Below are 16,510 nucleotides of genomic sequence, written 5' to 3' on the forward strand. Positions count from 1 at the left end.
TTCCTCTGGCTATGCCTTTGCACACCAGTTATCCTGAAAAATAACCCCAAAACCCAAAGCCCCCAAATGACAACCTTCCTATGACAACCTTCCCAAAATCGCTGCCTCACAGAAGGTCTGCCAAAATGGCCACAAGGCAAAGAAAGGCCCAGTCACACGGCCCCAAACTGCCACCCAGGAGGCCTCAAATGAAGCAGGCCTGCCAGGTCTAGCAGAGACTTTCCCTGCCCCGACTCCAAACCTTGCAGTGCCAGCCCTCCTCCAGGCCCTTAACAGGTCAGCCAGACTGCACAGGAGGCTGCTAAGTGAAGCAGGCCTGCCAGGCGTAGCAGAGACTCTCCCTGCCCCGACTCCGAACCTTGCAGGCCCCTTGCCTCAACCGCTCCAAGCCTCTCTCTCACGCTCCAATGCTGAGAAGCTGACCCACCAGGTCCTCTCTCTCACGCCTTGTGTGCCACCGAAACAGATAACCAGCCAAGGCCCAAAGCGCCTAACATGGCCTAGCAACCTGTTCCGTCTAAGGCCTAAAGCACCTAACGTGGCCTAGTTACTTGCTCCGTAACTTTCTGGGGGCCAGAAAGAGGCCGAGGGGAGGTAGAGCAGGGCTTAAATAGCCACCCTGCGCCACCCCCTATGTGACAGGCATGCGTGGCCGTGCCACGCCCAAAAGGTGAGGGGTGTTGAAGCCATGCCAGGTCTTCCCCAGCATGACTGCAAAGGCCCACTATTGCCAGAACTCTTGGGTCTGACATTGGTGGGAATTGTTATAATATTATATGTTTTTATTTTGAAGTCGGAGTTGGTACATTTCTACTGACTCCGACTCCACCCAAGATTGCTTCCGACTCCAACTCCACGACTCCGACTCCACAGCCCTGTCTGAAACAATTCATTGAAGAAGAAAAAAAGCTCTTGCAGCTTTTATTGTTGTGTGATACCTAACTCTGAAGGAATGAAACTGATTTATGTACTGTTTGGTTGTTATAAACTGGTTGCTTTTGACTTAGAGGCTCCCTTGCATTAGAGTCAAAAGCTCACAAGAAGGTTAAAAGTACAGGGGAATGTTTTTGCTTAGAAAGTTTTGCACTGAAGGGTCAAAAATGCAGCCTAGGAACCTGGTAACTTAAGTGGAAACAGAAACGTAACCAGGAGTCTACTCTCCAGATTAGCTAAAATGTTTAGGAAAGGGGTGAGCTTAGTGTACACAGGTCAAGCTACAAAATAGGATGGTCAGTTGTGGAGTCAGAAACTTGAAGAGCTGCAAGACAGAAAAAGGTCTGGAACATCTTGAGTGCTGGAACACTGGAAAGTGTACGATGGCACAGTTGGATGCTGCAACAGGAAGGAACTAGGGGAAGACCGCAAAGGGATCCATTAGCTATACTGAAGGATACAAATCAGTAAGAGTATTGGCTTGGTTAGGAAAACAGTCTAGAATAAGCTAGGAAAACAGTCTAGAATAACCCTCTTTATATCCACTTGGTGGCAGTAGTGAAGTTAATAAGGAGAAGTTGGTTTGACTGGTTTGCTTGCCTCCCTTCGGTCTCTCAATGCAGGCTACAGACTGTGCTGTTATACTAATATTTCATTAATGTCATGTTTAATGTAGTATATTTTACATTATACCCACAGCTGGTAGCCAAAGGGATAAAGGATTCTATGGGTGCTGCAGAATTAAGTCCTATGCATGGCAAGCAAGAAGGTGGTGGTTCTCCTACTAGGCTGTTGAAGCCCAATTCACCACAAATCATTTCCATGACATCTGCTTTGAAGGAAGTGGGTGCGGTAAGTGGTATATTTGAAAGTAGCGACCATATGTATGCCTACTCTGTGTGCAAGTTTCTGTAAGCGAATATGATTCCCAGTGCTCCTGCCAAGAGTGGAAGAATTGTGTGTGTGTGTGTGCGTACACACTTCCATTGTATTTTACATGCTTTTTAAACATAGTTAACTTACATGGAAAATCAGCATGAAAATTGGCCTTCTGTTTCACAGATTAACATTGCAATTGTTGAAATTCTGCCTGCAAGGAATATGTAACAATTGTATGTCAAAACATTCATTGCACAGCTGCTAATGGCAAGCATTGTTTTTAATATGTTCTTCTTTCTAGTAATTGTTGTATTTGACACAATCTTTCATGTTATATGTTCTGGACTTAAAGGATGAAAATGCATCAATCATCCAGGAATCCGCTGTAGAAGAAAAACCTGATGTTGCTGTTCAGGTAAGCTAAATTACTTACGCTTTGTTTTGTTGTTGTTTTAGAGTGTTCATTTTTGTGTTGTTGTAATGGATTACTTCTTCCTGCTTCAGAACAAGCGAGAAATACTCCGAAGACTGAATCAAAACCTTAAAGCACAGGAAGATGTGAAAGAGGAAAATGAGCCTAAAGGCATCTATGAGGTAGCTCTGGCTGATGAGAATAAGCAGCATCAAGAAGAAAAAAATCCTCTTTTAGCTGATCGTAAGAAATGGGAGGCAGGGTCACAACTTGTGGTTCCACTAGCACAATTAACAATGGAAGGGTCTTTTTCTGGAACCGAAGGCAAGTTACTTACCTTTAAGTTTGTTAACTTAAAAAAAAAAGTGAAACATATGCACTTATTGGGTAATACAATCCTAGCTATGTTAGTCTTGAACTTATTTCTCAAAGATTTGTAAGGTACAAACTATTCAGTCATGTAGTGTAAATGGACCTGATCTTCTGCCTTCTGTGTCCTAAGGCTGGTCTACACAGAGAAGTTCCTTCTCTGTCTTTATCCATACCCTACCCTAATTACATCACATATTGTTGGCAACAGTGTGCCACATTCGGGAGTGAACAAGGTTTAGATCTGTCACGGTGTTTCACATGCAGTAGTTTGCAACTTGAAATGTAAATATGTGTTATCCGTTTTGTGGACTGCATGGTTTTTTGTAATTTCTGTCACTAGAATTTCCAACTCCTTTATAAACCTTGGGTTGTATCGAACTCTGCTTTTCTGCTAGCACAGCAGACTTCCGTTTTCACAGCTGAACTTTCTGTTCCTTTTCTCTCCCCTGCAGCCCCTGTACACCGTCAAAATCTGCTCAAGAGAGTTGGAGGACCTTCTAGAGCAAATTTTGAGAATGCATGAGGAGAGGGGAAGTCCCATTGCACAAGTAAAACTTGGCACACACAACATTGGATGCAACACACAGTGAATATAAATCCTCTGCCATAAGACTAGACATTCAGGAGCAGGTTTGTAGCTTGGGGGTTCTCCTAGAACTATCTCTTGTCACTTGAGGCTCAGGTATCCTCGGTGGCACGGAGTGCCTTCTACCAACTTCGGTTGGTGGCCCAGCTGTGTCCCTATCTGGACAGGGATAACCTGGCTTCAGTTGTCCATGCTCTGGTAACCTCCAAGTTAGATTACTGCAATGTGCTCTATGTGGGGCTGCCTTTGAAGACGGTTCGGAAACTGCAGCTTGTGCAAAATGCAGCAGCCAGATTGGTAACGGACCAGACGGATTGAACATATAAAACCAATTCTGGCCCACTTGCATTGGCTGCCTGTATGTTTCCGAGCTCAATTCGAGGTGCTGGTTTTAACCTATAAAGCCTTAAACGGCTTAGGACCACAATACCTGATGGAATACCTCTCCTGACTTGAACCCACCCGTACACTACGCTCAACATCCAAGCTCCTCCTCCAGGTGCCCATGCAGAGGGAAGCTGGGAGTTTGGCAACAAGGGAGAAGGCCTTCTCAGAGGTGGCCCCCAAATTATAGCATGATCTCCCTGAGGTGCACCTTGCGCCAACACTGTTATCTTTTAGGCGCCAGGTCAAGACTTTCCTCGTCCCCCAGGCATTTTAGCATGTGTTTTTAAATTGCTTTTTAAAAATGTGTTTTTAAATTTGTACACTTGTTGTTAATGTTTTTAATTGTTGTAAACCACCAAGAGAGCTTCGGCTATGGGGCGGTATACAAATGCAATCAATCAATCAATTCCTTCATTTCCAGTCATATTGCTTCTTCCATCTTCACTTTGGAAGTTGCATCCAAATATGTCACTGCTACTGTGACTTTATATTAATGTTCAAAATATAAATAATTATGCACTTATTTTGGAAAGTGTGCTTCCATTGACTAACCACCCTCCTATCCCCCCAAAATAGTGCTTTTTCACTTAGACTATTAATAACTCTTTTAAAAAGAAAAAAGAAAAATCTGTTATGTTTTTACTATTCATTACTTGTGCCACAAAACAATATACAAAAGAATGAAACAGTAATTCTTTAATTTCTGTAACCGGCCCTTAATTTAGATCATTGTAAATCATTTACTGAATGACAATATTTGTTTTTAATAAAAACTGGTATTGTTTGAATCAGCATTTTGTAAAAGCATTTACAGACCATTGTATTACCTTTACACGCTTTAGGAATGTAGGTTCCTTTATTCATAGGTGGTTACTCTTTTGGCTTTCATTGAAAATACAAAACAAAACCTCTCCCTGAAGCCTTAAATTCCCTTAAAGAAAAGCTTGTGCTAATATGTTAAATATCTCCCTACAGCACAGACATTAGGAGAGGTTATTAAGCTAGATGTTGCTGAACCCCAACGCAAAGTCTGGGGCAAAAGCCCCACTGATTCAGTGTTGAAGATACTTGGAGAGGCTGAATTACAACTTCAGACTGATCTGCTAGAGGACTTAAGTATTACTAACGGTAAGGGGAAATAGAAGTGCCGTTAGGTTTTAAAAACTGGTATGGGACTTATATTTTGTAATGAATTTTTCATTGGTGGTGGTTTAGTATAGACCTTTGGACTAGTAATGTTCAGTTATCCTTGATTTAACAGGAGAATAAAGCTTACATTTAGAACGAAGTTTGTTCTTGTTCTCTTTAGCCCCAAACCGTAGCAATTCAAATTGGGTCACCTCATGCACTGTGTGAACTACTGTCTGAAATCTATTTTCTCACTCCTACTTACTGGGCTTAAATACATGGGAGGGGGGAGCGGGAATGAAACCCAGTGAAATTACAGGTGACCAAAATGGTCATTGTGATCTACGATTTGATAACTAGATCAAAGTTTTAAGGCACACTTTAATTAGTTGAAGTGTGTTCACTATTTATTTAATACCGACTTGATACCATTTTAAAACGTATGGTTTCTTAAAAGTTGTTTCATTTAAAATTCCTGAGTGGAAAAGACTCTGGAATGTGACCCTATCAAAGTCTATGACATACTATAAATAATTGCAGTACAATTTCCAACAGTTTATAGAGTCTTAAAATAAAAATCAGTTTTCAGTCCCATTTGAAAGCACAATAAGCCCCAGTTTGTCATAAACCAGGGCAGCTAACCTCTTGTTCAGTGCCTTGATATGGTCCTTCAAGAATTTGTTTTCTGACCCCACCCCCAAGACCCCACAGCAGTCAGAACACAGGTGGACAGAGAGATTTGAATTCCAGCACCCTGGAAGGTATGCAATTACCCCATCCCTAATTATCAGATGAATCATTTAATGAACAGGAGGGGCAATAACCACTCTCTTCAACTGATCTGCATGTTTGTGTGCACGCATGTTAGTTCACAGTGGCCACACCCATAACTGGCATGTGGCCTCAGGGGGATTGGCAGATGGTGAATGCAAAAGTTCACCCACCTCAATCTTAAATCCTGGTTTAATCGTGAACATGTTTTCCCCCATCACACTAATCCCTGCACAGCTTAAACGAGCCAACCTAGAACATGGTTTTGTTTCAAACTATAAGGAGTAAGCCAGAAATAAACCAAGGTTTGTTCTTGGTTGGTTTTTGGCCTTATCACTCATTTGTTTGAAACAAAACCACGGGCCATGTTCAGAGAGCACAACAAGCCATACTATGGCTTGTGTGATTCACGTGGGTGCTGTGCAGTCAGGGAGAAGCCACACAAGAAGCAGTATGATGTGGGGAAATATGTTTATGGTTAAATTATAGTTTAAGATAAACTGCGACTTATCATAATGTGTGAATCAGGCTACCAGAGAGATGCATTTTTTTTCCTTTTAGTAGAGAGACCTGCTGTCTGTGAAGCATTCATTAAATCTGGACAGCTTACCTTTTCACCACACATTTGTGCTAGAACTAATTAAGCTAGGTATATATTTAAGTGGCAATTTATTACTTTACAGCAGAATCTCCAAAAGAAGCTTTAACTGTAAGAGACAATAGTGAAAGGAGAGCAGCAGCTCCTGTTGCAGAAGAATCATCAGCTGAAGTTAAAAATACTGAAAAGATGCCAACAGAAGGGTCTCATGCATCTGAATTCAACCTGTTGCCAGCCAAGCCTGATTTAATAGGGGGTATGACTTCCCAATTCCAAATTTACACACACTCCTATTGAGTAAGGAGCAGAAAAATATTGTTAATGGAAATGTAATAATGGTTGTGAATTAGTACAATTGAGCGTTAAGAGTTTTAATAAAATTTCAGAGTTGTCTTTAAATTTAGTCTCCACCTGTTGGGTATGCTTTAAGTTGGATTTGTGCATTGAGCAGGGGGTTGCACTCAATGGCCTTATAGGCTCCTTCCAGTTCCACTATTCTATTATTCTACTTGTAGTTCCTTGTTAATTGTGCATCTCAGCACTGCTGGTTTATAAGAATTAAATGATTGTTTCAATGCCTTCCCATAGGACATAGATGTTTATGCATAAAAACGGTAAATGGCTTCTGCTCTTCCTGCTGCATTTTAATATCATAGGAATTGTGCTGCAAGTAAATGCAATCAATGCTTCTTACATTAGCTACTTGTTCCCACAGAGCCTGATGACTTGGAATCAGAATTGTTAGAAGAAATCAAAGAAAATAAATGCAAAGCAAATTTATTCCCTGTCATTGCTGATGTGTGGATTAAAGAAAGAGAAGAAGTGAAGGAAATAGTGTGAGTCACGGTCCCTTTCTGCTGCCATTAGTTTAGACTTTCATTTTTTAGAGACTAATGTTGAGATATTTTACGTATCTTTTTTTCCCGTGGCTGTGATCATCTTTCACAGGTCACAAGATCCTACTGATAGTAACCAGTATGACAACAATGAAGATCCTGCTTCAGAAGACGGAATGTTAAAAAAAATGGCACTCCACGATGAAGCATCAGTAGGTCAGCGATCATATTATTGCTATTTAATGTAATCTAAAATGGAATTGAAGATGTCTGGGTATTCTCTGTGTCTTCTTTTGCCAGCATGAATAGGAAGACTTAAGCTGCCACTTACGCGCTTACCTGGAATTTAATGACCAGACACATGTCCATTAAGAATTAATTTTCTCTGATATGTTGGTAAACTGTTAAGAAACAGAAGCATAATTTTCATGTCTAAAGTACCTGTGATGACAAGAGACATGTATTTTAAACCTGAATCTGCTCCAGTCATATAAAAGGCTGAGAAGGTACAAACAACTTAGAAGAAGGGCAAAAGAAGCATGTGGATGAGGGGAGTGAGTAACCCTTCCCCAGCTGTGATGTACCTTCCTGCAGGCCCTTTCTCCCCCCCTCTCTCATATATGTACATACGCATAAAAACACACACACAAATAACAGGAGACAAGCTGGGAAAGCAAGTCATAGTTAAGGGGAAGGCTTTAGCACTCTTTACCCAGTTAGTACCTTTGCTCTTTTAAAAAAAAAAATTGGAGTTGCCCCCCACCTCCACTTTGAGTGATTTGGGACAGGCCCACATTTAATAATTTTTAGAATAAGATAACACCAGGTATAGTGTGATGCTGCTGTGTATCTAATTTCTTCAATTGTTTTAATCTTGTTTTAACTGAAGCTTTCTGGATTCAAAGAACTATAGAATAGTAGAGCTCCAAAGGGCCTGTAAGGTCATCTGGTCCAACCCCCTGCTCAATGCAGAAATCCAACTTAAAGCATATCTGACAGGTGGGCTGTCCAGCTGCCTCCTGAATGCCTCCAGTGTTGGAGAGCCCACCACCTCCCTAGATAATTGGTAGGAAGCTTTTCCTGATGTTCAGTCGAAATCTGGCTTCCTGTAACTTGAGCCCATTATTCCATGTCCTGCATTCTGGGATGATTGAGATCCTGGCCCTCCTCTGTGTGGCAGCCTTTCAAGTATTTGAAGACTACTATCATATCTCCTCTCAGTCTTCTCTTCTCAGGGATAAACATGCCCAGTTCTTCAGTTTCTCCTCATAGGGCTTTGTTTCCAGTCCCCTGATCATCCTTGTTGCCCTCCTCTGAACCTGTTCCAGTTTCTCTGCAGCCTTATTAAAGTGCAGTGTCCAGAACTGGATGGACTGCTCAAGATGGGGCCTGACTAGTGCCAAATAGAGGGGAACCAATACTTCATGTGATTTGGAAACTATACTTCTATAAATGCAGCCTAAAATAGCATTTGCCTTTTTGCAGCCACATCGCACCGTTGGCTTATGTTCAACTTGTTATCAACAATTCCAAGATCCCTCTTACCTGATGTATTGCTGAGCCAAGTATCCCCCATCTTATAATTGTGCATTTGGTTTCTTTCTCCTAGGTGTAGAGCTTTGTCCTTACCCCTGTTAAATTTCATTCCATTCTTTTCAGCCCAATGCTCAAGATCACTTTGAATTTTGTTTCTGTCTTCCAGAGTATTAGCTATCCCTCCCAATTTTGTATTATCTGCAAATTTGACAAGTATTCTCTGCACCATCCAAGCGATTAATAAAAATGTTGAAGAGCACTGGGCCCACGACCGAGCCCTGCGATACCCCACTTGTTACCTGCCCCCAGTTTTGGAAAGAACTATTGATAAGTACAATTCTGTAGCCAACTGTGGATCCACCTGATAGTTGTTCCATCCAGCCCACATTTAGCTGGCTTTGCTACTCAGAATATTATGGAGCATTTTGTCAAAAGCTTTGCTGAAGTCGAGATATATTATGTCCACAGCATTCCCACATTCTTACAAGGGAGGTTATTCAATCAAAAACTGAGATAAGTCTGGCAGGATTTGTTCTTGATAAATCCATGTTGGCTTCTAGTAATCCCTGCATTGTTTTTAAGGTGCTTACAGACAGATTGACCACTTTATAAGCTGCTGCAGAATTTTCCCAGGGATTGATGTCAGGTGACTGGTTTGTAGTTCCTAGGTTCCTCCTTTTTGAAGATAGAGATTAACATTAGCCCCCCTCCAGTCATTTGGCACTTTACTAATTCTCCTCCATTTCATAAAGTGGTTCCGAGAGTTCTTCAGCCTGTTCCTTCAATACTCTAGGATGCAGTTCATCAGGCCCTGGAGATTTGAACTCGTTCAAAGTGGTTAAGTATTCCTTGGCCATTTGTGTGCCAGTTTCAAGCTGCAATTCTGTCCCTTCAACTTCCCTCTTTTGAGAGAAGACTGAGCCAAAGTAGGAACTGAGGACTTCTGCCTTTTCTTCTTCATCTGTTATTTTGCCATCCTGACTGAGAAGCTGTACCATCATATATTTTTTCTGTCTTTTACCATGGATGTCCCTGAAGAAAACTTTTGTTGCTTTTAGCATCCCTCGCTAACAGCTCATTCTCAACTTCAGATTCCTGACACCATCCCTGCAATTCTGTGTTACCTCTCTGTATTCTTCCTTCGTGGCCTGGCCTTCCTTCCACTTTCTGTATGCGTTGTTTTGTTTTCAGGTCATCTCTAACCTTTTTGAGAAGCCACATTAACTTCTTTTGCTGTCTTCCACTTTTTTTCCTTATTGGAATTGTTTGCAATTGCGCCGTTAGAATTTCCTTTTTTTATACACTTCCACCAATCTTTGACTCCTTTTCTCATTAGGATCGCTTGCCATGGAACCTTGCTTATCATTGCTCTGAGTTTATTAAAATCAGCTTTCCTGAAGTCCAGAGTATGTGTATAGCTACTCTTAGCTTTTGCTTCCTTTAAAATCAAGAACTCAAGGATAACATGGTCAGTTTCCCCCAGAGTTCCCATAACTGCCACTTCATCCACCAAGTCATCTCTGTTGGTTAGAATCAAGTCAAGGACAGCTGATCCTCTAGTTGCTTCTTCCACTTTCTGCAGGAGAAAGTTATCTCCAACACAAGTCAGGAATTTCTTGGAGGGGCCATGCTTGGCCGAATTTGTCTCCCAACAGATATCAGGGTAATTGAAGTCCCCCATTACTACTACTAAAATTGGCAATTCACTTTTCGAAAGCTTAATCCTTGCCTTCTCTTTGATTGGATGGTCAGTAGTAGATTCCAACCACCGTGTTCCTTTTATTCCTTGCCCCATTTATTTCAGTCAAAATACTATTGGTGAGGCTACCAAATGCATCCTCTTGTATTTCTGTGCAAGGATATATATTTTAACATATAGTGCAATTCTGCTTCCATATCTGTTCCTTCTGTTCTTTTTGAACAAGTTATATCCTTCAGTTGCTGTATTCTGGTCATGGTAGTCATCCCACCAATTTCAGTGATACCTACCAAGTTGTATTTACTCTATTAAGAGTTCATGTTCATCCTGTTTGTTTCCCATATTCTGGGTATTAGTATGCAGACATCGAAGACCATGTGATTTATGGCCTGGCTTTCTTCCTACGTTTTTATGAACACTATTATTGGACCCCATTAGAGCCGTTCTCTTAGCTCCTGTGACTATGCATAAGCCTTCATCAATTGTTACCTCAGGTTTACATCTTCCTCCCCCTTAGGATTCAGTTTAAAGCCCTCCTGATGAAGTTCTCCATGCTGTGGCCAAACACATTCTTCCCAGTCCTTGCGCAGTGCAACCTATCACTTGCCAGCAGTCCATTTTCCACAGGTAGCCTGCCATCAGTTTGGGCTTTACTGCCATCTAGCGTCCGAAGGCAAGAATGCACCCGAGTTAAAACCTGGGCCTCGAGCCCCTCCCACTCCATTCCATTCTTGCCTTCGTCTGAAGAACTTGGATCTCTTACAGCGTAGCTAAGCGTCTCTTTTTTCTGATATTTGCTGTCCCTTTGTATTTTCCCCCTCCTCCCCCCTTTTTTGGTTTTGGGAGTGTGTGGGATTTTTGTGTTTGTTTTTTCCCTTTTGGGAGCTCTTTGCTTACTTTTTACTTTTTATTTTTTACTTTCATTTTTGGTTACAGCGCGGCTGTTTCCTCTTTGTTTGGGGACGCGCGGCTGCAGTCCCCGTTAGCAGCGGTGGCTGCTCCCCTCCTCTCCGGGGGATCCGCGGCTGCAGTTCCCCCCCCTGGAGCTGTTTCGCTCGGCGTAGGGTAGCTCGCGCCAGCAGCTCCCTCCTTCGCCTCTCTTCCCCGCCGGCTCCTGGGCAGTGTTTTCGCCCTCCTTTCAGGACCCAGCAGCTCTTTTTCTCTGGCTGGGCTGCTTCTCCTGGCCTCTGGGTCTTTTAAGCGACGTTTTTTGTTCCCTCCTCACCGCCGCGGTTCCTCTGGCGGTGCGTAGCTACGCGGAGGCTGTTTTCTCGGCCCTAGCCAGCAGCGTTCTCTTCCGGCGGCCAGTTAACCCTTGCAGGAGGTCTGCTTCCCAGTCCTCCATTTGTTGTTTGCCTTTTGCCTTTTTGTTTCTTGATTATTTCTTTCTTCATTTTTCAGCTGTTTTTTCTCTCCAGTGTTTTTTATAACGTTGCAACACCCGCTACAGCGGAGAGCCCTACATTTTGAGCGAGCTGTGTTGTTTATGATACCACGCCTTTCCCATTGTGTGTGTGTATCCATTTAAGTGCACCCAAATTTGTTACACGCAATTTCTTGTGTGATATTGAGTCTCTTTGTGCACATTGGCGGTACCGCACCTTCCCCATTGTGTGCATGTACTTAGCTTGTGGCCAATATTGCAGCCTAACCTATTTTTTGTGGCTCCCTGACTGATCAGGGCAATATTCTCCTGTGGGATTGTTCCCATTTCCCCCATTTTTTGCAGTGTCATAGTGAACAAGTCTTTTTCTCTTGGCACCTGACGCTCCATTGCACAGCCTACCTCTCATCGCCTCGCAGCATACGAGTGTTACCGCACCTTCCCCGTTGTGTGCGTCTATCTAGACTCCACCATGGCAGACCAGCAGCCGCAGGGGGCGCAATCCGCGGGGCCAAGTCACCAACGCATCGCCTTACCTCAGCGCAAGCCTGCTAAGCACAGACACTCCAAGGCTTTAGCCAAGACCAAGCATTTATCTGACCATGGCGCTTCCAAGAGGGCACGTTATGTTTCAACTCCGCCTTTAGAGAAGCCTGCACAGGATACAGTACCTACACTCTTTCAGTCCCCCTCTGGGTCGTCAGAGGATGAATTTGAAGGCCTCCCCAGTCAGACTCCACGTTCCGAGGTTCCTCTGCTTCCTCCGACTCCTCCAATGCAGTCTTCTCTGCCTACACAAGAGCATTCTGTACTCTCTGCTCCTCCTTTAGGGCTACAGTTGACTCCGAAATTTCTGTTACAGCTGCGAGAGGTACTAGGGTGTCTCTCCCAAGCCCAACCTCAGCCCCAAGCACAGTTGTCGCCCCAGCCTGGAGTTTCACGGCAGTCCACTTCTGCACGTCAACTATGATGATGTTCCTCCCTCCTCACCTAATCCATTCGATATTTTTCTAGGGGCAGACTTGGCGGCGACCCTCCAGAGATGCATGAATAGTTACCTTTCCTGCAGGCTGATCCTGATGAGTGGAGTGGAGAAACTGATCCAGATGAAGACTTCTCCTACCGCCTCTTCGACTTGGCTGATTATCCCCCACTCTCACGCAGGGTAATGGACACCCTTGGCATTCAACCTGCTCAAACGCAACCTTCCGCCCCCCCCCCCAGTTAAGGGTGCTAGAGTTCTGAAGTCTCCCAGATCTGTGGATCATTTTATCCCTGTGCCAGATCCCATTAACAAACTGGCCAGGGAAGAATGGGCCCGTCCCTTGCGCCCACGCCTTTTCTCTCCGTTGGCCAACAAGCTGTACCTATTGGCCCCGGAATGTATGTCTTTCCTGAACGCCCCTGGGGTGGACCAGCCAATCTCCGATCTCGCTCCCTCCTTCCTAAAGAAGGAGAATCGCAGCTCAAAGACCCATCCAAGAGGCAGCTTGACTTCGTACTTCACAAAAACCACGAGGCATCTGCCCACTCCATCAGAGCCTCCGCTGCCGCCTCCATCTTCTCACACTCATCCATGATGTGGCTCGATGACCTATTGGACGATCCTAATCCTGACCCAGCCAAGTTGCGTAAAAGCCTACTCAAATTGCATAAGGCTGCTGCCTTCGTGGCTGACGCCACTTTGGACGCGACCCACCAAGGAGCACGGGCCCTTGCTGCCGAGATAGTCGCTAGACGAACCCTATGGCTACGACATTGGGATGCCGACGCGGCTGCCAGAACTAACCTGTCCATGGCACCATACGCAGGCTCTATGCTTTTTGGTGATGATGCTCTGAAAGCGGTCTTGGTTGACCCCAAGGACAATCGAAAACCTACCTTGGCCACAGTCAGAAGGGATGACCGCAGACCTTTTCGGCGATTTACTCCCTACCGTTCTTTCCAGCCCTTTCGCGGGGCGCGGCCTGGTGGGCGGAGACGAGACGCCAGGTTCACAGGCTTTCGCCCCTCCAGGGCACCCTGACCCAGACAACGTTTCCAGGGCAGATCCCAATACCAAAGCAGGCTAGCCTCCTCCTCTTCTTACGGCAGGGGAGCCCGTCAGCGTCGGCAGTTCTGACGCCATCCCCATAGGTGGCAGACTGTCCTTTTATGCAAGTTCCTGGCTGGCCCTGATGCACATCTCCTGGGTCAGGGTCATCTTCACCCAGGGTTACAATATAGAATTTTGGCGGAACCCCCCGGACAGAATCTGCCCCTCCCCTGTCTCCAAGTCACGCAGGATAGTTATGCAGGATGCCCTACGTCATCTACTCAGCATAGCCGCTGTAGAGCCAGTACCACCATGCGAAAGGTTCCAAGGCGTCTACTCCATTCTCTTTGCAGTCCCCAAGCGAGACTCTTCTTGGAGGGCGGTCTTAGACCTCAAGTTTGTCAACCGCTTCATCAAGTACCGCCGCTTCAAGATGGAGTCCCTGGCCTCAATTGTGGACGCTCTGCAACAAGGGGACTTCCTAGCATCCATTGACTTGAAGGACGCCTACTTACACATCCCAATCTGCCCGGCTCACAGACGTTTCCTCAGATTTTCCCTCGGCCAACACCACTTCCAGTACCGCGCCATGCCATTCGGCGTTACATCGGCTCCTCGGGTCTTTACCAAGGTGATGGCCACCATGGTAGCCTTCCTCCGCCTACAGGGGGTTCATATTTACCCCTACCTGGCCGACCTTCTCCTCCGAGTGTGCTCCCGGGACCGGGCCGAAAGACAGCTCCAGTTCACTCTGGATGCCCTCACTTCTCACGGGTGGCTGGTCAATGTCGAGAAGAGTCATCTTCAGCCAACCCAGCGCCTCCTGCACCTAGGAGCCATACTGGACACGTCTCTAGCCATGATCTTCTTGTCACCAGGCCGTATCGCCTCCATCACAGCCATGGCGACCTCTCTGGCTCATCCCTCAAGGGCAGATGTCATGCTCCTGGCACAGATGCTCGGGACACTGGTCTCCACCATTCACATTGTGCCGTGGGCCCAACATCACATGAGACCTTTACAATGGGCTCTCCTACCCTTTCAGGCGGACATTGCCAACTCCCATCACCATGTGATCCCGGTGGCCCCCTCTCTGCTGGTGTCATTCCGCTGGTGGACAGTAGCTGCACACCTCACCAAGGGTACGCCCTTCCGGGAGCCTGTCAGGGTCATCATCACGACAGATGCCAGCCTATCAGGCTGGGGAGCACACTGCAATGCCAGCTTTGTCCAGGGAGTGTGGTCCCCAGCAGACCTCTCACAACATAAACTGGTTGGAGCTCAGGGCGGTTCATCTTGCCCTTCGACATTTCCAGCCACTGTTCTCCCTGCAGCACGTGCTGATCCGAACAGACAATGTTTGTGTAAAATCTCATCTCAACAGGCAGGGGGGGACCAGGTCCAGAGCTCTCCAGGCAGAGGCGGCCCAAATCTTCGACTGGGCTGAAAAACACCTACTATCCATACGGGTGGAACATCTCAGCGGGCTGCTAAACGTCACCGCCAATTGGCTCAGCAGGCAGCATGTACACCTGGGAGAGTGGAAGCTTCATCCGGCAGTGTTCGACCTGCTCCAGCTCCGGTTCAGCGCTCTCTCAGTGGATCTCTTTGCGTCACGCTGCAACTGCCAGCTGCCTCGCTTCTTCTCGAGGTACCTAGAGCCGATGGCGGAAGCAGTGGATGCATTGATGGCACCCTGGCCAGGGGGCCTTCTGTATGCCTTTCCCCCAATCTCCTTACTGGGCAAGACACTGATGAAGCTCCAGCACGAGGGGGCCTGGCTTCTCCTGATAGCCCCGTATTGGCCTCGCCGCCCTTGGTTCTCAGATATTCTCTCTCTCTGTCGTGGATCCCTGGACCCTCCCTGTCAGGCCGGACCTTCTTGCTCAGGGACCACTTTGGCATCTGGACCCAGCCTGGCTGAATCTGACGGCCTGGCTTTTGAACGGCGGCAGCTGACCGCTACGGGACTTCCCCAGGGAGTAGTGGATACTATTCTAGCATCACGATGACTGTCGACAAATTGCATTTAACGGAGTACGTGGCGCGCATTTTCAAAATGGTGCACTTCTAAGGGCTTCCAAGCTTCTCAAGCCACTGTACACCACGTTCTCCAGTTCTTATACAGAGGACTGCTTAGGGGACTACGGCCGAACACCCTGCGTTGCCACGCTTCCACCATCTCTTCAATTTTATCTGTCTCCTCATCGACCGCCCCCTTGGGCGCTCACCCACTCATCAAATGTTTTTTAAGAGGAGCCACCCACCTTGCACCTGCCGTGCGCCACTTTTTCCTTCCTGGAGCCTCTCGAAGGTACTGCATGCCTTACAGCGCCCTCCGTTTGAACCTCTTGCCTCAGTGCCTCTCAGACTGTTATCCTTCAAAGTCTTGTTCCTCATTGCCATTACATCCGCGAGACGGATCTCAGAACTACACGCCTTGTCTTTGGCTCGTCATCTCTGCATCTTTCATAAGGATTCCATGGTCTTGAGACCAGACCCATCCTTCTGCCCCAAGGTCAACTCATTCCACTGTAGCCATGACATTGTGCTTCCTTCATTCTGCCCGAAGCTGGTACATCCCCTGGAAAAGGCCTGGCATTCGGTGGATGTTCGGAGAGCCCTCAAATTTTATCTTTCTCGCACCCAGGACATTAGGCAGACAGAATCTCTTTTCGTATCCTTTCACCCTAGGACCTTAGGAAAAAAGGTCTCCAAATCCACATTGTCCTGCTGGCTGCAGGCCTGCATTGCCTTGGCTTATCAGTCCCTTAACCTTCCCGTGCCAGCTAACATCACAGCCCATTCCACCAGATCAGCAGCCACTTCGGCTGCATTTGTATCCAATGCACCCCTTGCAGACATATGTAGAGCTGCGGTTTGGTCTACCCCTAATTCTTTTGTGAAGCATTACAAGATCGACCGATATGCTTCTGCTGATGCCTCCTTCGGGA

At 45.9% G+C, this 16,510-nt stretch overlaps 1 protein-coding gene across 3 annotated transcripts in view; it reads left to right on the forward strand.

The window, feature by feature from the left end:
- The window catches only part of NEK1 (NIMA related kinase 1), a 71,833-nt gene that overhangs the window by 42,547 nt on the left and 12,776 nt on the right, over nucleotides 1-16,510 (forward strand). For 2 of the 3 annotated variants that reach the window (XM_061584096.1, XM_061584098.1), the window contains 7 exons: nucleotides 1,633-1,785; nucleotides 2,165-2,227; nucleotides 2,317-2,548; nucleotides 4,545-4,697; nucleotides 6,152-6,322; nucleotides 6,782-6,902; nucleotides 7,015-7,118. In XM_061584096.1, coding sequence (XP_061440080.1) covers nucleotides 1,633-1,785; nucleotides 2,165-2,227; nucleotides 2,317-2,548; nucleotides 4,545-4,697; nucleotides 6,152-6,322; nucleotides 6,782-6,902; nucleotides 7,015-7,118 — 997 coding nt within the window. The remainder of the gene's footprint in view (nucleotides 1-1,632; nucleotides 1,786-2,164; nucleotides 2,228-2,316; nucleotides 2,549-4,544; nucleotides 4,698-6,151; nucleotides 6,323-6,781; nucleotides 6,903-7,014; nucleotides 7,119-16,510) is intronic. The other variant, XM_061584097.1, reaches the window with a different exon arrangement.

Source organism: Rhineura floridana, chromosome 9, assembly GCF_030035675.1.
Source record: "Rhineura floridana isolate rRhiFlo1 chromosome 9, rRhiFlo1.hap2, whole genome shotgun sequence".
NCBI classification, from domain to species: domain Eukaryota; kingdom Metazoa; phylum Chordata; class Lepidosauria; order Squamata; family Rhineuridae; genus Rhineura; species Rhineura floridana.